At 38.6% G+C, this 26,311-nt stretch overlaps 1 protein-coding gene across 1 annotated transcript in view; it reads left to right on the forward strand.

Moving 5' to 3' along the window:
• Positions 1-26,311, forward strand: part of ARSB (arylsulfatase B) — a 198,452-nt gene that overhangs the window by 16,557 nt on the left and 155,584 nt on the right. The window contains exons 2-4 of the mRNA XM_010364104.2: positions 383-569; positions 8,566-8,756; positions 18,742-18,949. Of these exons, the coding sequence (XP_010362406.1) occupies positions 383-569; positions 8,566-8,756; positions 18,742-18,949 (586 nt within the window). The remainder of the gene's footprint in view (positions 1-382; positions 570-8,565; positions 8,757-18,741; positions 18,950-26,311) is intronic.

A 26,311-nucleotide genomic window follows, 5' to 3' on the forward strand; every position in this document is an offset into this window, starting at 1 on the left:
TACAGAAGTGTCTTCTAATGAAACACCAACTTCTTCTGTGCCCAAAATTGGAACTTTTTTCTTGATAGATTCACAGCACATATTATTGCTACTTTTTTTGAGGCAAGAAGTAACAAGTTAATGGTTTCTAACATAGTGCCTTGATAGATGTTGAAAATATCGTTTGTTGGAATGGTTTTATTTGTCTTTCAAATCCTGTTTATGTCTACTACTTTATTTGAATAAGAGAATTCTGCCTTTCAGAAACATCCTCAAGCCAGTACAGGAATACAGTTAAACATCCAAGTCAACAGATATGATCAGTAAGGTAGAGGCCATTTTATCTGCTTGTTTACAATATTTCAGTGTCATTAATCTATAATTTTATGTTTATCTCTGTAAGATCCGTACAGGTTTACAGCACCAAATAATCTGGCCCTGTCAGCCCAGCTGTGTTCCTTTGGATGAAAAACTCCTGCCCCAGCTCCTAAAAGAAGCAGGTTATACTACCCATATGGTCGGAAAATGGCACCTGGGAATGTACCGGAAAGAATGCCTTCCAACCCACCGAGGATTTGATACTTACTTTGGTAATGGAAATGCACATGTTTCTTTAACAACTCAGACTAACTGCAGCCATCTCATAAAACACACCCAAGTGCAATCAAGTGAAATAACTGGAAATTTGAACACAGAGTGAATCAGTCGGCACTGCAATGGGGCTGCTTTCTAATGTTACCTCTGTAAGCGGGGCTCTGTGCTGACCTTATGGTGGGCAAACCCATTACCTTTGTTGGAGTTCTAAATGCCACCTTAGGGCCTTGCAAGAGTTTACTATCCACGTTGGAGACCACTGTACTCTCAGAGACCCTTATTACCAAAAAGGGACATGGATTGATTTTTTTTTTTTTTAATTCCAGGCAAAACCTAATGTGAGAATATTTCCAGGCCAGGTGCAGTGGCTCACGCCTGTAATCCTAGCACTTTGGGAGGCTGAGGCGGGTGGATCACGAGGTCAGGAGATCAAGACCATCCTGGCTAACACGGTGAAACTCTGACTCTACTAAAATTACAAAAAAAATTAGCCGAGCAAGGTGGCGGGCGCCTGTAGTTCCAACTACTCGGGAGGCTGAGGGAGAAGAAGAGTGTGAACCCGGGAGGCGGAACTTGCAGTAAGCCGAGATAGCGCCACCGCACTCCAACCTGGGTGACAGAGCGAGACTCCATCTCAAAAAATAGGAATAATAATAATAAATTTTTTTAAAAAAGAGTATTTTCTTCACAAAGATTTGGTGTGTTTTTTTCTCCCTGTGGAATGTATTCACAATTTTTTCTTTTTTTCTGAAGGGGGTGGGGGAAGACTCTTCCATTGACGTTCCTTCCATCTGTGAAATCTGTTTTTGCAATCACAAGGTTGGGGAAGATAGGTTTTAAAAAATATAAGAAAATGAGGAGACCAAATAACAAATGGTAATAAGAAGGATAATAAGAAATAATCATAAATATTTTATAAACTTGATAGCCCTATGAAACTAAATGTGAAACCTAGAGTTTGTTTTAAAATATGTCCTCTTTAAACCTGTAACAACCTGTGCCTTAATTAATAACCTGTGTATCTCGCCAGTAGCTGTATATCTTTCTTTCAAGTTCTTTTTATAGTGAGCTATCTGTCCAGCTATTTAGCTACCTACCTGCCTCCCATAAGTTTCTTTATTTATTTATAACCTGCCATAGCCAAAAAGAAACACATATTGAACATAAAAAGTTAAAATAGGATTAAATAATCAGGATGAGTAGAAAAAGATGGAACAGGTTAATGACATCAAATTACAGAAAAGTTGCATGGCTCTAGGCTGGCTTCGTATTCAACTCCGAGATTTGAAATTTCTTTCTTTTTTTTTTGTAGACAGAGTCTCGCTCTGTTTCTCAGGCTGAAGTTCAATGGCACGATCTCATCTCACTGCAACCTCTTGAGTAGCTGGGATTATAGGCATGCACCAACACGCCTGGCTAATTTTTATATTTTTAGTAGAGACAGGGTTTCACCATGTTGGTCAGGCTGGTCTCGAACTCCTGACCTTGTGATCCACCCATCTTGGCCTCCCAAAGTGCTGGGATTACAGCCGTGAGCCACTGTGCCCAGCCCGAGATTTGAAATATATTTGTCCAAAGAGGGAGAAAGAAAGGAAAAGACTATAAGAGTTACATTATTTACAAGATAAATGGGAACCAGATGTTCAGGAAAAGCAAAAGCATTTTCTGGCTCTTAGGCCTGAGAGAAATTTCTCCTTTGGGAGAAGGAGAAGGTAAGGTGGACAACATCCTTAAAAATGTCATTTTAATAATAAAGTGGTGGTTTTCTTGTAGATGTTTTGAGGTATTTTCTTCTGTTCAAGCTAGGGCCAGAGCACCAAAGTGCAATTCAGTAAAAGTAATTATATGGTGGCCAAAACAATGCAGCTGATGCACATGACTCTGTAATGCCTCATTGGATTCAGGGTTAAAATCAAGATGCAAGGATGTCAGACAGGAGGGTGTGTGTGCCCTACTCTCATCCAGGTCCGCCAGCAGACCTCACTACTCAATCTTAGCTTTTTTTTTTTTTTTAATGAACCTGGATGTATTCTCAGTACCTCAAATAGCTGTTAAAAATTAAGCTTAGATGTAAGATCACTTCGTCATCTTGGAAATTCTAGAGGAACAAACAGCCTGTACATCCTTAGAAATTTTTCAATCATGCCTTTGCTAACAGATGGGTCAATATCTATACTCTGGGAAGAGGATGGACTGTAGATATTTTGAATTTTTTTATTAAAACCAAGTTAGGTACTTAAATATTCAGCTGGACAGAAGGTAGAAATGATATCCTTTTATTTATTTATTTTATTATACTTTAAGTTCTAGGGTACATATGCACAATGGGCAGGTTTGTTACATACATATACTTGTGCCATGTTGGTGTGCTGCACCCATCAACTCATCAGCACCCATCAACTCATCATTTACATCAGGTATAACTCCCAATGCCATCCCTCCCCCATCCCCCCTCCCCATAATAGGCCCTGGTGTGTGATGTTCCCCTTCCAGAGTCCAAGTGATGTCATTGTTCAATTCCCACCTATGAGTGAGAACATGTGGTGTTTGGTTTTCTGTTCTTGCAGTAGTTTGCTGAGAATGATGATTTCCAGCTGCATCCATGTCCCTAGAAAGGACATGAACTCATCCTTTTTTATGGCTGCATAGTATTCAGTGGTGTATATGTGCCACATTTTCTTAATCTAGTCTGTCATTGATGGACATTTGGATTGATTCCAAGTCTTTGCTATTGTGAATAGTGCCGCAATAAACACGTGTGCATGTCTCTTTATAGCAGCATGATTTATAATCCTTTGGGTATATACCCAGTAATGGGATGGCTGGGTCATATGGTATTTCTAGTTCTAGATCCTTGAGGAATCGCCATACTGTTTTCCACAGTGGTTGAACCAGTTTACAGTCCCACCAACAGTGTAAAAGTGTTCCTATTTCTCCACATCCTCTCCAGCACCTGTTGTTTCCTGACTTCTTAATGATTGCCATTCTAACTGGTGTGAGATGGTATCTCATTGTGGTTTTGATTTGCATTTCTCTGATGGCCAGTGATGACGAGCATTTTTTCATGTGCCTGTTGGCTGTATGCATGTCTTCTTTTGAGAAATGTCTGTTCATATCCTTTGCCCACTTTTTGATGGGGTTGTTTGCTTTTTCTCGTAAATTTGTTTGAGTTCTTTGTAGGTTCTGGATATTAGCCCTTTGTCAGATGAGTAGATTGCAAAAATTTTCTCCCATTCTGTAGGTTGCCTGTTCACTCTGATGGTAGTTTCTTTTGCTGTGCAGAAGCTCTTTAGTTTAATTAGATCCCATTTGTCAATTTTGGCTTTTGTTGCTGTTGCTTTTGGTGTTTTAGACATGAAGTCCTTTTCCCATGCCTATGTCCTAAATGGTGTTACCTAGGTTTTCTTCTAGGGTTTTTATGGTTTTAGGTCTAACATTTAAGTCTCTAATCCATCTTGAATTAATTTTCGTGTAAGGAGTAAGGAAAGGATCCAGTTTCAGCTTTCTACTTATGGCTAGCCAATTTTCCCAGTACCATTTATTAAATAGGGAATCCTTTCCCCATTTCTTGTTTTTGTCAGGTTTGTCAAAGATTAGATGGCTGTAGATGTGTGGTATTATTTCTGAGGGCTCTGTTTTGTTCCATTGGTCTATATCTCTGTTTTGGTACCAGTACCATGCTGTTTTGGTTACCGTAGCATTGTAGTACAGTTTGAAGTCAGGTAGCATGATGCCTCCAGCTTTGTTCTTTTGACTTAGGATTGTCTTGGCAATGCGGGCTCTTTTTTGGTTCCATATGAACTTTAAAGCAGTTTTTTCCAGTTCTGTGAAGAAAGTCATTGGTAGCTTGATGGGAATGGCATTGAATCTATAAATTACCTTGGGCAGTATGGCCATTTTCACAGTATTGATTCTTCCTATCCATGAGCATGGTATGTTCTTCCATTTGTTTGTGTCCTCTTTTATTTCACTGAGCAGTGGTTTGTAGTTTTCCTTGAAGAGGTCTTTTACATCTCTTGTAAGTTGGATTCCTAGGTATTTTATTCTCTTTGAAGCAATTGTGAATGGAAGTTCATTCATGATTTGGCTCTCTGTTTGTCTGTTACTGGTGTATAAGAATGCTTGTGATTTTTGCACATTGATTTTGTATCCGGAGACTGCTGAAGTTGCTTATCAGCTTAAGGAGATTTGGGGCTGAGATGATGGTGTTTTCTAAATATACAATCATGTCATCTGCAGACAGGGACAGTTTGACTTCTTCTTTTCCTAACTGAATACCCTTGATTTCTTTCTCTTGCCTGATTGCCCTCGCCAGAACTTCCAACACTATGTCGAACAGGAGTGGTGAGAGAGGGCATCCTTGTCTTGTGCCAATTTTCAAAGGGAATGCTTCCGGTTTTTGCCCATTCAGTATGATATTGGCTGTGGGTTTGTCATAAATAGCTCTTATTATTTTGAGATATGTTCCATCAATACCGAACTTATTGAGAGTTTTTAGCATGAAGGGCTGTTGAATTTTGTCAAAGGCCTTTTGTGCATCTATTGAGATAATCATGTGGTTTTTGTCTTTGGTTCTGTTTATATGCTGGATTATGTTTATTGATTTGCATATGTTGAACCAGCCTTGCATCCCAGGGATGAAGCCCACTTGATCATGGTGGATAAGCTTTTTGATGTGCTGCTGGATTCGGTTTGCCAGTATTTTATTGAGGATTTTCGCATCAATGTTCATCAGGGATATTGGTCTAAAATTCTTTTTCTTGTGTCTCTGCCAGGCTTTGGTATCAGGATGATGTTGGCCTCATAAAATGAGTTAGGGAGGATTCCCTGTTTTTCTGTTGATTGGAATAGTTTCAGAAGGAATGGTATCAGCTCCTCCTTGTACCTCCGGTAGAATTCGGCCGTGAATCTGTCTGGTCCTGGACTGTTTTTGGTTGGTAGGCTATTAATTATTGCCTCAATTTCAGAGCCTGCTGTTGGTCTTTTCGGGTATTCAACTTGTTCCTGGTTTAGTCTTGGTCCAGGAAATTGTCCATTTCTTCTAGGTTTTCTAGTTTATTTGCTTAGTGGTGTTTATAGTATTCTCTGATGGTAGTTTGTATTTCTGTAGGGTCGGTGGTGATATCCCCTTTATCATTTTTTATTGCGTCTATTTGATTCTTCTCTCTTTTCTTCTTTATTAGTCTTGCTAGCGGTCTGTCAATTTTGTTGATCTTTTTCAAAAACCAGCTCTTGGATTCATTGATTTTTTGGAGGGTTTTTTGTGTCTCTATCTCCTTCAGTTCTGCTCTGATCTTAGTTATTTCTTGCCTTCTGCTAGCTTTTGAATGTGTTTGCTCTTGCTTCTCTAGGTCTTTTAATTGTGATGTTAGGGTGTCAATTTTAGATCTTTCCAGCTTTCTCTTGTGGGCATTTAGTGCTATAAATTTCCCTCTACACACTGCTTTAAATGTGTCCCAGAGATTCTGGTTTGTTGTATCTTTGTTCTCATTGGTTTCAAAGAACATCTTTATTTCTGCCTTCATTTCGTTATGTACCCAGTAGTCATTCAGGAGCAGGTTGTTCAGTTTCCATGTAGTTGAGCGGTTTTGATTGATATCCTTCCTTTTATGAGAATTAAGAAGCCTAACCTGGATTTAGATGAACACACACCCCAAATTCATTTGAAGGGAGTCTTGCAGCCAAGAAGGTTATGATGACGACATAGCTCTTACCACTGTTACATCTCAGCTGTTTTGCTAAACATCAGATGATGGTGGGATAGTTGCACAACCCTGTGAATACACTAGAAACCAATGTCTTTTACACCTTAAATGAGTGACTTGTGTGGTATGTGAATTATATCTCAATGCAGCTGGTAAATAAAGCATCAGGGAAGATTTGGTTGTTCAAGAAGCGTTGTCTATTTTTTTTCCCAAAAGACCAGGCTGCTGTCATCTTTAGGCTCAGTATTGAAGTTCAAATTTGTGAATCCCTGTTATGATGAAAAGCTTCACGTGATTGTCACGTGGTTGCTTGGTATTAGTTTTGCCAAGTATTTGAATAGTTTTATTTCTGGATTTCTCCTATCTGTATTATCTTTTAAATATTTGTAGTTCATGCCTTTGCTGTTCAAATATATCTGTCCTATGTTCTGCCAACTGATAGAAAGCAGCTCACACTTACAGTTAAAGAACCTGAAGTGATTTCCTCAAGCTTTAATGCCCAGTAGTTATTAAAAACCTTAAATAGACCTCCAGTGTTTTGACATTCTGATCGCCCATATAAGGGCTGAAATTATTTTTATGGATATATTTCTTTCTCTGTTACACATTAATTAACAAGTACTTTGTATTTCCTTTTCCATTATATACATAGGAGAAAAGATTGCCTTGTAAGAGTTAAGACCAAAGTATTAATTGTGTTCAAGATCTTGAATTTATTGGGTCATAGAAAAGGAGAATTTAATTTAAAATGAATTGATTTATTATATAAAGTCTATAAAGCTCTTAATTGTCATTATAGGGAAAATTCAGGACTGAGGAAAGAGTTAGGCCAACTTTATCATCCTCATTTTAAGGTTAATAAGCAGTATATGTCAGGAGATAGCCAAGAGTCTAGCAAATCATGTTTCTTTTTAATAACTTTATCAAAGTATAATTCACATATCATACAATTCGCCCAATTAAAGTGTACAATTCAGTGATTCTTTTTTTTTTTTTTTTTTTTTTTTTTTTTTGAGGCGGAGTCTCGCTCTGTCGCCCGGACTGGAGTGCAGTGGCCGGATCTCAGCTCACTGCAAGCTCTGCCTCCCGGGTTCACACCATTCTCCTGCCTCAGCCTCCCGAGTAGCTGGGACTACAGGCGCCCGCCACCTCGCCCGGCTAGTTTTTGTATTTTTAGTAGAGACGGGGTTTCACGGTGTTAGCCAGGATGGTCTCGATCTCCTGACCTCGTGATCCGCCCGTCTCGGCCTCCCAAAGTGCTGGGATTACAGGCTTGAGCCACCGCGCCCGGCCAATTCAGTGATTCTTAATAAATTCAGAAGGTTGTGCCACTATCATGGCAATCCAGTTGTAGAACATTTTTATCACCCCCAAAAAAGAAACTCATCCACCTTAGCAGTCACTCCCCATTTCCCCCTAGTCCCTCCAGCCCTAGGCAACCACTAATCTACTTTCTATCTGTATAGATTTACATGTTATGGACATTTAATACAAGTGGAATCGTATGTAGCACAGCTTATTTTAATACTTTAAAATAGAGAAATGTAATATTTTAAAATACAGAAAATATAGAACATTTGCAGAAACAACTATTAGTTGAGAAAACCCATTTTCTTCCATGTGAAGTCAAAATTATGGGATAGGCCATTTAAATCTGGGGCGAAATTGAAATCATTATAGGTAGAAAAGTCTGATTTCAGTGCTCACTTTAGTTTGATCTGTTGACTCTGTTACATCTAGAGATCCTCTATTATTAAAGGTTTGTATCTTTCACCAGTGGGTGTCAGCATCTGACTAAAGATGACTCTTCCTAGAACCACTTCTGTAAATAACCTTGAAGCCAGTCTCACAACATCAGTAACAACAAAGGTTATTTGAATCCTGCATTCATTTATGTGATCACCTTAGAGTAAAAACCTGTAACAAGTCACATTAATGATACATTATTTTTACCATTATATAGCTTTGAAGGATTAAGATTTTATCACCCTTACTGAATTTCAACTCTGATTTAAAAACAAAACAAAACAGAAAAAACTGTTAGTGTTACATAATAGAGCCTATATTCTAAAGGTGAATGAGGAATAGATTTGAGTTTTTATACAGTAATGTTTTAATGCCTTCTGCTACCAGATACAGACATGTTGAGAAATGGTGCTGATTAGCTTTGTCATTTGATTAGCCTCGTCACGGGTAATCAATTGCATTAGGCAATTAAATGCTGAAACATTAGTTTGTTTAACAAGTTTTATGCTATGCTGACTGTTTTCGTCTTCCATTCTTGCAGGATATCTCCTGGGTAGTGAAGATTATTATTCCCATGAGCGCTGTACATTAATTGATGCTCTGAATGTCACACGATGTGCTCTTGATTTTCGAGATGGCGAAGAAGTTGCAACAGGATATAAAAATATGTATTCAACAAACATATTCACCAAAAGGGCTATAGCCCTCATAACTAACCACCCACCAGAGAAGGTAAGTTGTGCTTCTATTTACTGATAGCAAAATCTTGTTACGCTAATGTCTTTTCAGACAAATGTAGGAAAAGGCCATTGTTGTTTAGGGAAAAATCTAATAAATTCTGGGGAAGTCCTTTTCAAATTATACAATACCCCAGAATCAGCCTAGGAAGCTTGTTAAAAATGAAGATTCCTGGAGCCCACCTCTAGGGTGTGATTTATTGGGTGCGGGAGAAATCTGTACATCAGCATTTTAGAGAAACTCTTAAAAGGTGATTCTTAAGAGTGGTCCCCAGATCATGCTTTGAGGAATACTATGTTGGTAGTATTTCAAGAGAAATATAGTTTAAAATTTTTGGTATATTATGTGCATGCGCTGTGAGTAATTAATAAAATGACTTTAAAATGATTGGCTTGGGTATAAGATGAGGCTTTATTATGACAAACTTTTGGTTAAGGGATCCATAAATTTTGGGATCAGGGCAGGTCCTCTAACCTTGTACTTCCTTCCTACAAGAATATTTTGCTATTGTAGGTCTTTTGCATTTCCATGTTAATTTTAGAATCATCTAGTCAATTTCTCTTTGCCAGCTCTCTGCTCCCCAAAGTGTCTGCTTGGATTTGTATTTGAATCTATAGAACAACTTGGGGAGAATGGATGTCTTAACAATATTGGGTCTTCTAATCCATATACTTGGTACATCGATGAGCTTATTTTTCACATTTACTATACTGATCTATTGTGTATATCATGAATAATCTTATTATTATGATTATTTTATTAACCTAGAGTTAACTTCATGAGGTAAAGTTTAAGCTAAGTTCTTTGAATTTAGCTCATACATGTTTTTGAAATGGGAACAAATATTTATATTGTCAGACACTGGGCTCATTAAGAACACCCATAAAAATAATACTTCAGTGGGACCCTGACATGACAAATTATAGAATATGCATTGCTCCCTGGTTCTTCCAACTCCCTGTACTTTGCCTCTTTGACAATGCCTGGAGGTCCTTGGTGCAGGTCTGTCTTAGTCTGTTTGTGTTGCTATAAAGGAATAGCTGAGGCTGGGTAATTTGTAAAGAAAAGAGGTTTATTTGGCTCGTGGTGTTGCAGACTCTACAAGAAGCGTGGCACCAGTGTTTGCTTCTGGGTGAGGGCTTCAGGAAGCTTCCACTCATAATGGAAGGTGAGGTTGAGCTAGCGTGTGCAGATCACATGGCAGGAGAGGGGAGAGAGAGAGAGAGAGAGAGAGAGAGAGAGAGAGAGGCAGGCCAGGCTTTTTCTAACAACCAGCCCTCTCAGGTACTAATACAGTGAGGACTTACTCATAACTGCAAAGATGGCATGAAGCCATTCATGAGGGATCCACCTCCATGACCCAGACACCTCCTATTAGGCTCCCACTGGAGATCAAATTTAAACATGAGGTTTGGAGGCGGGTCAGATATCTAAACTGTAAGAAGATCACCGTGTGGATTCTGGTTTACATACCTGTTTGGACTTGGTTTGTGGCTGCTGATTCCTTTTTCGGTTTCTGCCTACTTGAGCTCAGTACTGGAAATCTTCTCTGGATGAGTTAAATGCCAGATTGCTGGCATCCTTATTTGACTTCCACAACCTAAGGGAAAATCTTTCAGAAGACAACTTTACCTTGAACTTCAAATTATATTTACACTATCAAATGTTATACAACTCCTGACATTCATTAAAAAATCTGGATATGCAGAAGTGAAAACACAGAAAGAGGTGTCCGTCCTCAGGTGTGTCCCACTTTTTTGGCTATTACTGTCTTATGCTGGTATCTTGAAGCAACTTTGCTTTCTGTGAAACACTAAGAAATGGGAACATTCTCTCAAATATGTGGTAATACACAGATTTAAAATCTAAGTCTAAACAAATATTCAGATAATTGGAAAAATAGTTGCTAGGTAATTGACTTAAATCCTCAGTTTTCTTCTATATGTTTGACATTTTATGGATGCACCTTAACACTTAACAAGATAAAGTCTTAAGAGAACTGTGTATTATTCTTTGAGGGAGCCACCATTTTACACATAAGCAAACTGGCTTAGAGAAGTTAAGTAACTTGTTCAAGGTCACAAAGCTACAGAGAGTCAGAATCAGAATTTAAACTCATGGTTTCTGACTCCAGACCTCATGTACTTAATCAACCTCCCTAGTTCACAGCTAATATCCAAGACCAGAGATTCTGAGTCCCAGCTCATGATTCACCTTAATGATTTCAGTCCTGACCATATATTAGAATCAGCTGGGAAACTTATAAGCACTACTGATGCCAAATATTGTGATTCATTGCTCTGAGGTTGGACCCAGTCATTGGTGTTTCATTATTCCTCCTCCCTGGCTCCTACCAGTGATTCTAATGTGCAGTCATCACTGATGCCTGGTGCAGTGAGAGCCATTCTAGGATGGGTCATTCAGGGCATTCCTCTCAAATATGGAGAGGCAAGCAGAAGCCAGCTACCCATTACAGGTTCACAATCTGCCATACCTTAATCATGCAACAATTGTAATCTGCCCACAATACAAATTCATTCCTACTAAAGAGCAATAGAATATTATCTCACAGGGTTCCATAACATTAAACAGATAAGAGGAAGCAACTCGAGTGAAATAATAGATCTTTGTGGGTGGGCTTTCTTAACTGGGGTGGTGGGGAAAGCACGAAACTGAGGACAATAGGAAGCCCTAAGAGCTTGCTAGCCACGGAAGGAGTGTTATTAGCATAGCTGCTGTTCATAGGTAACTGGAAGTTGCCAGAGGAGAGGATGGTCATTTTCTTGTCGTGTCTGAAACATGCTATAGCAGTATCCAGCATTCCCAGTATCCTCAAAGGAAAGTTTCAGTCATAGACATAAGTGAATGAAATAATCAATAGTCAAGCTATAACCCAAGAATGTTTAAGACAGCTAATACATGTTTACATTTTCAATTCTGTATAAAATGATGCAACTCACCAGTTTGAGGAGCTGCACTTTTCATGATTTTATCCCGATGTTGAATCTAATTCTGGGCTAATTTCTCAGGTACTATATATAGATTGTAGCATAAGGAACTTGTTCTAAGATAAAAATCATTAAAAAAAAGGCACATGCAGAATCCACAGACTAACTTAAAATTGTGCCTATTTTAAAAAGCACTTGAGGAGAAAAAGCATTTGGAGGTAGTTCATAACTGAAACACAGTTGCTTATGCTGGACTCAGGAAGGTACTGCTAATCACCATTTCACGTGTTAAGAAGGAACGTCCTTTCTCTTTTTCAGCAGGATAATTCCCCATACTAGTGACACAGACTGAAAGCAACATATTCATAAAATATCTTTCTTTTAAAAACAGTCCCCCCTCAGCCGGGCGCGTTGGCTCATGCCTGTAATCCCAGCACTTTGGGAGGCCAAGGCGGGTGGATCATGAGATCAGGAGTTCAAGACCAGCCTCATCAACATGGTTAAACCCCGTGTCTACTAAAAATACAAAAATTAGCCGGGTGTGGTGGCACGGACCTGTAATCTCAGCTACTCAGGAGGCTGAGGCAGGAGAATTGCTTGAACCCGGGAGGCAGAGTTGCGGTGAGCCAAGCTCATGCCACTGAACTCCAGCCTGGGTGACAGAGCAAGATTCTGTCTCAAGAAAGAAAAACAAAACAAAACACCCCCACCTCAGCACTTTGCAGAATGGAAGCAAATGTTATTTTATATTCCTGATATACTAGAAGCTTCTTAAAGAAAATGTTAATTTCTAGTGGAAGACTCTTACTTTTCCATGACACAATTTGGAAAATAAATGTCTTAATTTAGAAGTCAAAGAAAAACAATTTCAAAACCTATCATATGCTTTTTTTCATTTATACTTTAAATTAGGCAAATACACTAAAGAAACAAAAATAAGACTTTCATCCTCACTGAAATAAGTTTTCTCAGCGTGGTGAGGATATTTACAGTATATATCTTAGGAACCATGTGGCATAAATAAGAAAGGGAAAAGAACCCCCAGTATCTCAAACATGAATATGCTAATAGCTTTAGGTGATAATGTCTTGCTTTTATGTAATACTTAGATATTTAATAATGATATCATGCCTAGGATTTCATTTCACATTCCTAAGACATTGGAAAGGGTTATAGGTAGGGTTGGTGCAAAGGCAGCAACTGTGACAGTTGATCTGAACAGGGGTCTGGACCTAAGAAAAACCAGGGGAGAGTTCAGGCTCCAGTGATGGCAGCTGCTGGCTTTAGGCTGACAGGGAGCCGAGCTCTGGTTGGCAGGAGTGGGAAAATTGACCACAGCTGCTCACAGGCAGGGTCCCAGGACTAGTGGCTGCAGGTGGGGTCCTCACTGTGACTGGAGAACCTTGGAGCCCCAGTTAATTCTTTCCACTAAGCTACCATATAGTATTAAAAACACTACTCTCTTTTTTCAATTTAAAAATAGTATAGAAATAGTTCAAATTTACCACTGTTGGGGAATAAGTTATAATATTTCATGAATAAAGTTCACCTTCTGAGTGTTGAAACTTTATTTTTTATAGTATGGAATGGAAATATCCAAAATGTGCATCAGTCCTGACCTCTTGAAATGGGCTATACTACTGATACGGACTGGTATAGTTTCTTATTTTTAACCCCTCAAGAGTGTCAACTTAAAATAACCAAAAGGATCAGAATCTAGTTTAAAGAGAGTTTGTTCAAGTACAGAGTTTAAGGATGGCCTCTTGGGAAGCACAGATTCCAAAGAATGGAAGTCTGTGTTTCAAAGTGTAGAAGTTTGGGATTTCTTACTGTATTAGTTCATTCTCATGCTGTTATAAAGAACTGCCTGAGTTCCACTGGCCCTCCAGTGAGCTGAGGGTTTTTGCAAGAAAAAAAAAAAAAAAAAAAAAAAAAACTGCCTGAGACTGGGTAATTTATAAAGGAAAGAGGTTTAATTGACTCACAATTCCACATGGCTTGGGGGGCCTTGGGAAACTTAACAGTGGTGGTGGAGGGGAAGCAAACAAGTCCTTCTTCACATGGCAGCAGGAGAGAGAAATGCCAAGCAAAGGGGGAAAAGTGCCTTATAAAACCAGCAGATCTTGTGAGAACTTATTCACTATCACGAGAACAGTATGGGGGTAACCACCCCCATGATTCAATTAACTCCCACTGGGTCCCTCCCATGACACATGGGGATTATGGGAACTACAATTCAAGATGAGATTTGGGTGGGGACACAGACAAACCACATCACTTACATAGACACCGTTTAGGGGAGCTTAAAAGAATTTCAACATCTTTTTGTGTCAGGCTTACTGCATAGTTACAATGCTCTTATTAGTCAAGGTGGTGTTTTTATTTTGGGAAAGGTATGTTTAACATTCCACACTGAAGATGTAACAGTCATGGTGTTTTTTAAGTCATCTGGTCTGAGTTAGGTACAGGACAATAAAGGAGGTGGTTAATCTATAACAAAGATCTTCAGTAAGAAGGGGAGGAGGCTGGTCTCTGGTCTTTCCTAGTCATTTACAGAACAAGAGCAACAAGGAAGAGAGTTACTCTATAATCTAAGAAACAGAAGTTGCAAACATGCTATGTGACACAGTCTCCAGGACTTAATTTTCCCCTTGACATAATTTAGAGGTTCCTGAAATTTATATTCTTTTATAAAAATGATGGTCATGTCTTTAGCTACTAAGGAATAATTATGGGAAAAATTTTCAGATTATTTTTTGCCGTATTTAACAAAGTGAGTAGAATGATTTCCATACTGAATGTTTATAAGAACCTTTAATAATGGTCCCTAAATCTTTTTTTCCCTTGTCATTGTTTCAGGAACTTCCCTGTCCCCCTTCCCAGCCATTGCCTTTAGTAATCAATTGCTGGCTGGGAATCTACTGCCCTCTTTGCCCTTTCTTTTTTATTTTATTTTATTTTATTTTATTTTATTTTATTTTATTTTTTATTATACTTTAAGTTCTAGGGTACATGTGCATAACGTGCAGGTTTGTTACATATGTATATTTGTGCCATGTTGGTGTGCTGCACCCATCAACTCGTCAGCACCCGTCAATTCATCATTTATATCATGTATAACTCCCCAATGCAATCCCTCCCCCCTCCCCCCTCCCCATGATAGGCCCCGGTGTGTGATGTTCCCCTTCCCGAGTCCAAGTGATCTCACTGTTCAGTTCCCACCTATGAGTGAGAACATGCGGTGTTTGGTTTTCTCTTCTTGTGATAGTTTGCTAAGAATGATGGTTTCCAGGTTCATCCATGTCCCTACGAAGGACGCAAACTCATCCTTTTTTATGGCTGCATAGTATTCCATGGTGTATATGTGCCACATTTTCTTAATCCAGTCTGTCACAGATGGACATTTGGGTTGATTCCAAGTCTTTGCTATTGTGAATAGTGCCGCAATAAACATACGTGTGCATGTGTCTTTGTAGTAGACTAATTTATAATCCTTTGGGTATATACCCAGTAGTGGGATGGCTGGGTCATATGGTACATCTAGTTCTAGATCCTTGAGGAATTGCCATACTGTTTTCCATAATGGTTGAACTAGTTTACAATCCCACCAACAGTGTAAAAGTGTTCCTATTTCTCCACATCCTCTCCAACAACTGTTGTTTCCTGATTTTTTAATGATTGCCATTCTAGCTGGTGTGAGATGGTATCTCATTGTGGTTTTGATTTGCATTTCTCTGATGGCGAGTGATGATGAGCATTTTTTCATGTGTCTGTTGGCTGTATGAATGTCTTCTTTTGAGAAATGTCTGTTCATATCCTTTGCCCACTTTTTGATGGGGTTGTTTGTTTTTTTCTTGTATATTTGTTTGAGTTCTTTGTAGATTCTGGATATTAGCCCTTTGTCAGATGAGTAGGTTGCAAAAATTTTCTCCCATTCTGTAGGTTGCCTGTTCACTCTGATGGTAGTTTCTTTTGCTGTGCAGAAGCTCTTTAGTTTAATTAGATCCCATTTGTCAATTTTGGCTTTTGCTGCCGTTGCTTTTGGTGTTTTAGACATGAAGTCCTTGCCCATGCCTATGTCCTGAATGGTACTACCTAGATTTTCTTCTAGGGTTTTTATGGTATTAGGTCTAACATTTAAGTCTCTAATCCATCTTGAATTAATCTTCGTATAAGGAGTAAGGAAAGGATCCAGTTTCAGCTTTCTACTTATGGCTAGCCAATTTTCCCAGCACCATTGATTAAATAGGGAATCCTTTCCCCATTTTTCTTTGCCCTTTCTCTCCTTCACCAGGTGGTTGCCATGTTGCTGCTAATGACCTGGGTAAGAACATTTTCTCCTTAAGCTGTGGGCTCCCTCTCTTCCCACTGTATCCCCTACTCCCTGCCACTGTTAAGAGTCCAGATCAAAGTCACAAAATCTCGTGTTTGCACTTGAGGGGGATGGGGCCTCTGTTTCTCATACTCCAGCCTTTTGTTACCAGATGGAGTCGTCGGAAATTCTGATTTTTCTCCTAAAATTTTTTTATATAAAAACAGATTGATGTGATATTTCCCGATTTTTTAAAACTTTCTGTGGGCTGCAAATTGTTGTAGCTTTCCGATTTTTAATCCTGTCCTCATCTGGACCTTGGCTGGTGGCTGGAGTTGGCTCAGTCTAGTGCTGAAGACCCAGATAGCAGTACCTAGAGCAGACCCATACTGCACTGTCAGGTCAGCGATGCACCTGCACTTATTCCTTCCGGACGTCGCAGCTGGGAACTTCATCACCCCCAGGCAAGGCATCTGTTGGGATGTCCTGCACCATAGTCTACACGAACATAGACGCTTCAGCGTGACCATGCAGCTGGAGTAGAAGGTGTATGTGTCGAGGGGAAGCAGAGGCAGAACTGAAATGGTGTCAGAGGTTATAGAATAGACTTTTGGAGTGGGAATTTGGAATGTTTCCCCATGGAAGTAATGGAAGTATGGGTTCTATATTATCATCATTTTCATTTCATCACCTCCCTCCTTAGTTTAATAGGTTTTAAAGCAATGACTTTGATATTTAGCAGCTATTTTTAACTTTTTGAGTGTAGGGAAAACATATTTCTGATTTCAAAGACCTGAACAATAAGTAAACTTTTGGGGAGTCTATTTGAGCTCTATGTATGGATACTCCTTTCTGCATTACAAGGATGTGTAATATAAAATTTAAAACAACTTGTCAACAGTGAAGAATGAAATATGAACACCCCCGAAAGTCTGTTTCTAACCATTTTCATTCATTTATGAGATTTAAATGCCTCAGATACTTTAACAGAATTATATGTTTATTTTTGGGTTAAACTAGTCGTTGTCTCTTTGAGGGTTTTCAACTCTAATATTAAAGAATTCTGTAGGAGCACTATGAAGAGAATGCCTTCAGAAAGGCTCATTAAAACGCAGAAGCTGACCTGGAATACCACTAACGCTAAATGTTGCAAATTGATGTAAGTGGTAAAATAGAATCCGTGTGTCATACTTCTTAGTGTCAGGAATTAAACTGGTCTTATGTTTGGTCCTGCATCAAAGACTAACAAGGCATGGTGTTCACTTTTTTTCTCATAAAATGTATTTTTTAAATATACTAAACCTCTTCTAAAAGATGAGGGCTTATTTTCAGCTAAAGCGAAAAGCCAAAACATCTATTGGTACACATCCATATCGTAATAGTGGGTTTTTCCAATAGGAAATTGCTCTTCAATTAATGTGGAGTTGGACAAATCACACATATAACCTTTCTAAGCCTCAGTTAACTCATCTGTAAAATTGCTATAACATAGGGTGGTTTCATTAAATGAGATAGAATATGTAAATTATTATCATACTGTCTAGTATGTAGACAACATTTAATATGTGGTTGCCGTTACTGATATTATTTGTTTGGATTAGATCCATTGAGGCCATTCTGGGACTCTGGCTTTTATTTCCAATTTTTTGTCTTGTGTCTTTTGTTATGTTTTTTAATATCTTTATTGAGACAAAATTTACATACCATAAAATACACTCATTTAAAGATACAATTCATTAGTAAATTTTCAGAGTTATGCAACCATGACCACAATCTAAGTTTAAAACATTTTCATCATCCCCCGAAAAAAACCCTGTACCTGTTAGCAATCACTCACCATTCCTCTCCCCGACAATTTCCTACAGCCCCAGGCAACCACTCTCTGTCTCTATAGATTTGCCTATATTTCTGGACATTTCATGTCAATGAAATTGTATAATATGAGGACTTTTATGATTGATTCATTTCACTTAGTATAATGTTTTCAAGGTTTATCTATGTTGTAGTATATAAGAATACTTTATTTATTGCCGTATGTTGCTGAAAATATACCATATTTTGTTTTTCCATTCATCAATTGATAGATGTTTGCGTTGTTTCTACTCTTTGGCTATTATGAATAATGTTGCAATGAACATTCATGCAAGTTTTTGGGTGGATGTATGCTTTGATTTCTCTAGAAATGGAAATGCTGGGTCATATGGTAACTCTTATGTTTTGCAATTTCAGGAACTGCCAAAATGTTTCTTCAAAGTGGCTACGTGTGCCATTTTACATTCCTGCTAGCAATGAGTGACAGTTCCAATTTCTCCATATCCTCAACAATACTTGTTCTTTTCCATTTTTAAATTATCACCATCCTAGCAGATGTGAAGTGTTACCTCATTGTGGTTTTAATTTGCATCTTAATAATGACTGATGATGTTGACTGTCTTTAAATGTGTTTATTGCCTTCTGTATATCCTCTCTGGAGAAATTGCTATTCAGATTCTTCGCCCATTTTGTAGTTGAGTTGTCTTTTTTTCATTGAGTTTTAAGGGTTCTTTATATATTTTGGAGATGAGTCCCTTATCATATATGTGATTCACAATTACTTTCAATCCTTTCTGTAGGTTGTCTTGATTTTATTTTTATTAATGCATAAATCTGAACTGTATTATCCTTCTATATTTAATGCTTCCATGTCCTCTTAACTGATTTGCACAAACTTTCTTTCCAGCCTCTGTTTCTCTACCTTGCTCTCCAGTCTGTGCATGAGCCCCTTCAGGTCCCTGAGGAATACCTAAAGCCATATGACTTTATCCAAGACAAGAACAGGCATCACTATGCAGGAATGGTGTCCCTTATGGATGAAGCAGTAGGAAATGTCACTGCAGCCTTGAAAAGCAGTGGGCTCTGGAACAACACGGTGTTCATCTTTTCTACAGGTAAGTCTGTTAATAGGAAAATCATCTCTTGGCAAAGAGATGGTATTCGATAGGTGGAATGAAGACAAATTGGAGCAGTTAGCATTGCCTTATTTAAATAAATGCAAACTGCAATAGTGGAGACATGATAATAGTGAATGGAAAGATGTATCTAAGGAAAAAGAGTGATGGGCTTCCCCCTTTCCCTCAGATATCAAAATATTCTGGGGCTATGGCTTGAAAACACATGTTCACTAACTGAGTATGTATGAGTGGACATCACTCATATACAGGGCTGGTGGGTAGTGAATCCCTAGAGTGGCTTGTTCCTAGCTCTCTCTACAACCCAGGAGTTGTATGGCCACAACTCCTGCCAACTAGAAGGGTCTCTGTATCATTGCAAAGAGACAGATTGTGACATTATGAAGACAGATAAATAATGGAGCCATTTAAATCTACACAAGTGTCTCCAAGTTTAGATTTTTTTTTCTTTTGTATTAAAATTGTTTTGGGGGCTGGGCATGGTGGCTCATGCCTGTAATCCCAGCACTTTGTGAGACCATGGTGGGTGGATCACCTGAGGTCAGGAGTTCGAGACCAGCCTGACCAATATGGTGAAACCCCCGTCTCTACTAAAAATACAAATATTAGCCAGGCGTGGTGGTGAGCACCTATAGTCCCAGCTACTCAGGAGGCTGAGACAGGAGAACTGCTTGAACCCAGAGGTAGAGGTTGCAGTGAGCCGAAACTGTGCCACTGCACTCCAGCCTGGGCAATAAAGTGAGACTCCATCTCAAAAAAAATTTTTTTTTTTCTGACAATGAAAGTTATATATGTTATTGTAGACAAATTAGAAAAGAAGGGAGAAATAAAACTCATAATCTCAAAGATTACTTTTGAAAATCACTTTCATTATGGCAATGCCATTCTGATTCCTAATCTGTTACATATGCAACTTCCCCCTTTTATTAGAGACGGTTTTCTAAAATTCCACTGTGTTGTGCTTTGAGTGTAGATCGTCATTTATTCATCATGCTGAGTACTCAGAGGGCACTTTCAATCTGAAAATGCAGATCCTTTTGTTATAGGGAATTTTCTTTTTTTTTTTTTTTTTTTTTTTTTTTTTGAGACGGAGTTTCGCTCTGTCGCCCAGGCTGGAGTGCGGTGGCCGGATCTCAGCTCACTGCAAGCTCCGCCTCCCGGGTTCACGCCATTCTCCTGCCTCAGCCTCCTGAGTAGCGGGGACTACAGGCGCCCGCCACCTCGCCCGGCTAGTTTTTTTGTAGTTTTTAGTAGAGACGGGGTTTCACCGTGTTAGCCAGGATGGTCTCGATCTCCTGACCTCGCGATCCGCCCGTCTCGGCCTCCCAAAGTGCTAGGATTACAGGCTTGAGCCACCGCGCCCGGCCTTTGGGAATTTTCTTGTATGTTTTATTTTGAAATGGTGTGGCCCTCCATTCCACCTTCCCCTATTTTTTCTGTACAGAACTCCTATTATTTGGTTACTAGGTCAGTCCTCTAATTTTTCTTAGTCTTTTTTTTCCCCGTCTCCTGTTTTCTTTATTTTTCTTCTTCTATTTGGGAAATCTTACTGTTTTGTAAGCTTTCTATTGAATGTATTTCAACTGCCATGTCTATTAATTAACGGCAACTCTTTTGTGTTTTCTGATAATTCCTTTTTTGTAAAGTTCTGTTTTTAATTTATAGATGTCCTAACTTGTTTCCCCAAAGCCTGTGCTCTTAACCATTACTCTTATATGTATGTTATGTGTGTATATATATGTATGTATATTTTTTTTTAAAGTTTGCTGATATTGCCAATATTATCTCTCTTCCTTTTGAGTTCTTTTTTTTTTTTCAGTTTGTTTATATCTTTGTTTTAGTCTGTCTTTAATGAGAGTGGTTTGGTTTTCTCAAATCCCTAGAGATTCTTGGCTGGAGTCTAACAATTTGATGGAAACTTCAAGTACGAGGTCAGGCTTGTCATCTGGTGAGTTTTACTGTAAAGTAACCATGTAGGGGTGAAGTGACATGCTGAGGAATTCATCGTGGTGTTCTACTCATACTTTTGTGGTTTTGTTGTTTTACGAGTTGTTTTGTTTTGCTTTCAATCAGGCATAGTTATTGAATGTGGTATTTGTTGAGCAGTTACTGTGTGTGGGACGCAGTTCTAAGTGCTTCCTGCGAATTAGTTCAGTGAATCCCCAGGATAATGAATTCTCTGAGAACTATTATTGTCCCATGTTGCAGATATGAGAACTGAAGCACAAAGAGCATAAGTAACTTGCCCCAGTTCACGCAGCCAGGCAGAGCCTACAGTATCCTGCCTCCCAGCTGATGATCGCAGTGTTCTAATAGGATCTCATGATATAGCAGAGCTTTCCATATGGTGTGCTGCAATATTGATCTACTGAGGAGCCTGGGCAGGGCCGGAGTAGCATCTACCCTGAGCAGCCTTATTCACTTGCGTGGGTGCTATCCAAATACCATAATTTTCTAAGTATGTCCTGCTGTAAAAAAGGTTAAAATTTGTTTTTCTCCCAAAACTTACCCTTCAGAAAAAAAAAAAAAAAAGGGAGACCTATTTCAATCCTTACATGATCTCTCAGATTCTGGGAATCATTCTCAATTTAATTGATTTTGAATATCCTGGTATAGCATTTTGATCAGTGCTGGTTTTGAATGCCTAGAGAAGTTACTAGAAAGAATCAATTTTAAAAAAGATGCTAGGACATTTAACACGGATGTAGTAAAATTATTCCCGGGAAATGACCTAATTGTTGCAAGAATTGGAAGTCATAAGTTTATAAAACAAGTCTTTGTTCTAGAGATCACAATTATACAATTTCAGAACAAATGATTTTCTGAAGTGAAAGTATATATGGATTAATGTGTTGTACCTAGGCTTAAATGTGCTCAGACAGAAGTGAAGATGCTAGTTCTGGAAGACTGTATTAAATATCTCCAAGTGGCTTTTGTAATAACATTCCCATCAAGAATGCATGGGAGGCTGGGTTTGGTGGCTCATGCTTGTGATCCCAGCACTTTGGGAGGCCAAGGCAAGCAGATCACTTGAGTTCAGGAGTTCAACACCAGCCTGGGAAACATGGTGAAACCCTGTCTGTACAAAAAATACAAAACTTAGCCTGGTGTGGTGGCATATGCCTGTAGTCCCAGCTACTGGAGGGGCTGAGGTGGGAGGATTGCTTGAGCCCAGGAGGTTGAGGCTGCAGTGAGCTGAGATCACGCCACTGCACTCCCGCCTGGGTAACAGAGCAAGACCATGTTTCAAAAGAAGGAAAGAAAGACAGAAAGAAGAGTTCATGGAAAGAGGTAGAATACAATTTTTTTCATGATATTTGAGAATGGAAAAATATTTTAAGATAAATATTTCCTTCATTGTATGATTGCAAATATGTATGTATAATTGTACTTTCAAACAGATAGTTGACTATTTCATAAACATCTATATTTATTCAAGCTGGTAGTAATAATATTTGGAACTTCTCACTGAGAAAATGGGGATCACCTTAAAATAGGGTTGTCTTATATTTTGATACTGTATTAATAGATATCTTAATCTTGGATCATCTTTGCTTTGTTAGGTTAAATCCAACTTGATTGTGCGTATGTATTTTTATTATACTGATGAATTCAGTTTGCTAGGGTTTCATTTAGGATTTTTGCATCAATTCAGAAGTGAAAGTGGAGTAAGTGGTTTCTTTTTTGTGTCAGGTTTTGTTGTCTTGGTTGTACTCACTTCGTAAAATAATGTGGTTAGTTTTTCCATTTTTTTTCCTATGCTCTGGAATAATTTACAGAATGTTGGAAAGATCTTTCTGTTTAGCTGGTCCCTGAAGCCTTTTGTGGAGGCATTTAAAAAATTATTTCCATAGTTTACATTTTTCGCTGAATTATATCTAGGTGTATGTGTTTAAAATGTTTTGAAATTAATTTTGCCTGAAATATAGTGAGCCCTGGAACTGCATGCTGAGGTGATTATTCACTCCAGGAGGTTTTCCTTGTTCATATTTTAGTTTATTGCTTTTGTTCTACTTGATTTATGTCTCAAAAATATCTTTAATTACTATATTGAATCCCTGATTCAGCTTTTCTCTCATCCTTTTCATTTTTTTTTTGTCATTTTTCTCAGCCTTTGGAGCTCTTCTGCATTACCAGTTTAGACACGTTTGCAATTTTAATCCTACACTTTAATATCTCCAATATAGATTATTGTTGATTGTATTTTTAGTTTTTTTGTAGTACTATCTCTGTTTCAATCAGTACCCTTTTCTTCCAAGCTTGTTAGTATAGTAGTGATCACCATTTAATAAGCATTAAACCTCAACGTAACCCTGTGAGATAGTAAATGGCTTCTTGATCCCCTTTTACCAATGAAGAAATCGAAACTTCTTTTTGAAAAATAAAATAAAAAAATAAAGATAGGATCTTGCTATGTTGCCCAGACTGGTCTCAAACTCCTGGGCTCAAGTGATCCTCCCACCTCAGACTCCCAAAGTGCTAGGATTATTGACGTGAGCCGCTTAAAGAAATGAAGTGATTAGCCCAAAGTCACACAGCTAACAACTGAAAAATCCAGAATTCAAACCAAAATCTACTTGAGGTCAAAACCCAATTACCCGAATCGTTGTCTTTTTGCATCTCATTTTCTTTTACTTTTATATCATCCCATTGTACTGCATTTCTACACTTGTGTTCACAGGACCCATCCTTTTCCTGAAGCTTTCTGAATAGAACTTTTCTAAAATCTGTATTTTTATAGGAAGTCATTGCCAGCTAGATGCTTTTCCTTGGAGTATAGTGGTGAAGGATCTGCACACACAGAATGTTTGGCCATCTTGTGGCCTCTAGTCACTGTTCCCTGGTTGATTCCTTCTGAAATCTGCAGCTTGAAGTCAGGTTGATGCATACACCTCACAGAGTTCCTGGTGGCATATAGGCATTAAGTGTTCTACTCTGTTGAACCTGATCCATCTAGTTACAGTTACTTCTCCTTTGGCACCCTAATTCTTTGACAGGCTAAAAGAACCCCAGACTCTTCCTATCTCCACATTTTCAGGGCTTTATTTTTGGGGACATTCCTCAGGATACAGTGTGCCAGCACTGCCAGACCTTCTCTTTTCCTGCCTATTGTCTTCTGGGACTTGTGATCTCTAAGCACATAGAAGTAGGGGAGGTAATAATTCTCCTCTGCTTAAATTAGTGCCGTCCCTTCTCAGGCTGTCTTCCTGCCTCTCTTAAGCTAAGTGGAGGGCTTTGTGTCATGAGGCAAAGCAGGGTGGACCAGTTCTTGTTTTCTCAGCCCAGCTTCTTTGGTCTCGTAGTTTATGGACATGTCTCCAAGATTCTGACATTATAAGCTGTCTGTCCATCTTGGTTTCTTATGTTGTGATGGGGTTTCATCTTGTTCTGTGTTTGTTGTTTTAGCAGGGTAGTAGTTCAGAGAAGCAGCACTAGTGGCTGTTACGAAGACACCATTTTTATCTGGATGCTTTTGTCACCATGGCTGATCTTTGTAGCTGCTAAATTCCAGGAACCTGCACAGGAATCTGACCTGGAGTAAAATGAGTTAAAGTTAGAGCCAACTCTTGAGTAACTAGGTCATGAGTTAAAACTAGGAAAACCGATTCTGCAACCCTGAAGAGAAAACAGTGATTGACCTCAACATCTTAATGCAGCCATTGTATATTTACATTAACTCTTTGTTTGTTTGTTTGTTTTTGAGACGGAGTCTTGCTCTGTCACCCAGGCTGGAGTACAGTAGAATGATCTTGGCTTGCTGCAATCGCTGCCTCCTGGGTTCAAGTGATTCTCCTGCCTCAGGCTCCCAAATAGCTGGGATTACAGGCATGCACCACCATGCCCAGCTAATGTTTGTATTTTTAGTTGAGACAAGGTTTCGCCATGTTGGCCAGACTGGTCTCAAACTCCTGACCTCAGACGATCCACCCACCTCAGCCTCTCAGAGTGCTGGGATTACAGTCGTGAGCCACCACGCCCAGCCTGTATTAACCCTTACCAGACTAATTAGTTTTACTTACATTTAGATGAGGGTTTGAATATAAGGAGAAACCTAATTTGCATTTCTTTCTCCAGAGACTTTCTGTGTTTATTGACAATTTCATTTCCTGTAGTTGAAATTAATAATGTGCTATAATAATGTAATTATAACCCAAGGACCCGGACTAACTAATCACAGAGCAGTGATTCCTTTTTTCCCACTTCTCTCACTTTACTTCACTTAGCCCTGCACTTCTTTATAAGGATAAGAATACTGGTTGCATTCACATCAATAAATGTTGAGTCCATTAGTACAGGAAACCATGAAAATAATCTGGCTTCTTGGTGTCAGATTATATTTGGTGAAGGCATAGGCAAAGGCATAATTTTTAGATTTTGATGTTTGATAAAGCTAACTTTTAAACATTTCTGTGATAATCTGAGAGAAATCCATGAGGCTTTTCATTCCTTGCCACCTCTACCCATCATCTTAGTGTAGTTATTCTCAGTGCACTGTCTGGGGACTACCTGCAGCAGTAGCGCATTTGTTAAAAATGCAATTTTCAAGGTGATGGCTGCACAACATTGTGAATGTTCTAAATGTCACTGAATTGGATACTTTAAAATGGCTAATTTTATGTAATGTGAATTTCACCACAATCTTAAAAATTCAGTTTGTCAGACTCTATCACAACTCAGCTGAATTAGAAACCCAGGGACCGAGACCCAAAAATCTCCATTTTTAACAGGACTTCAGGTGATTCTTTTGCACACAGAAATTTGAGAACCTCTGAGCTAAGGTAACTCTTATTCAAACTTTGGGAATTTACCTTACAAGGAATATATGTAGTTATTTAAATTTGACAATATTTGTGTTTATACATATATCCTCCTCACGCGGAGGAATATATATATGGCAGCTGGAAACCAGCTAGGTTTGAAGTTCAACCTCTCCTAGGTAGTTTTCATTTCAGGTAAATGCACTTATTTCTAGAAATAGACTCTTCAAAAAGCTGATGAGGAAAGCTTAAATTTAATTATTCTGCTTTCCATGTTCTTACTGCATATAAATCACAACCTTGATTGATTCATGCCATATTTTCTGCAGTATGTGATTAATACCACTGTTAACAAATGTTGTCTTTCTCATTACACACATACTATTCTGGGGTTGTTTTTTTTATTTCTATTTTTTATTTTTATGGGTATATAGTAGGTATGTATATATTTATGGGGTACATGAGATATTTTGATACAGGCATACAATGCATAATAATCATGTCTGGGTAACAGGGATATCTATGCCCTCAAGCATTTATCATTTCTTTGTGTTACAAACATTCCAATTATACTCTTTTGGTT

The sequence above is a fragment of the Rhinopithecus roxellana genome, chromosome 3 (genome assembly GCF_007565055.1).
Source record: "Rhinopithecus roxellana isolate Shanxi Qingling chromosome 3, ASM756505v1, whole genome shotgun sequence".
In the NCBI taxonomy this organism is placed as follows: Eukaryota; Metazoa; Chordata; class Mammalia; order Primates; family Cercopithecidae; genus Rhinopithecus; species Rhinopithecus roxellana.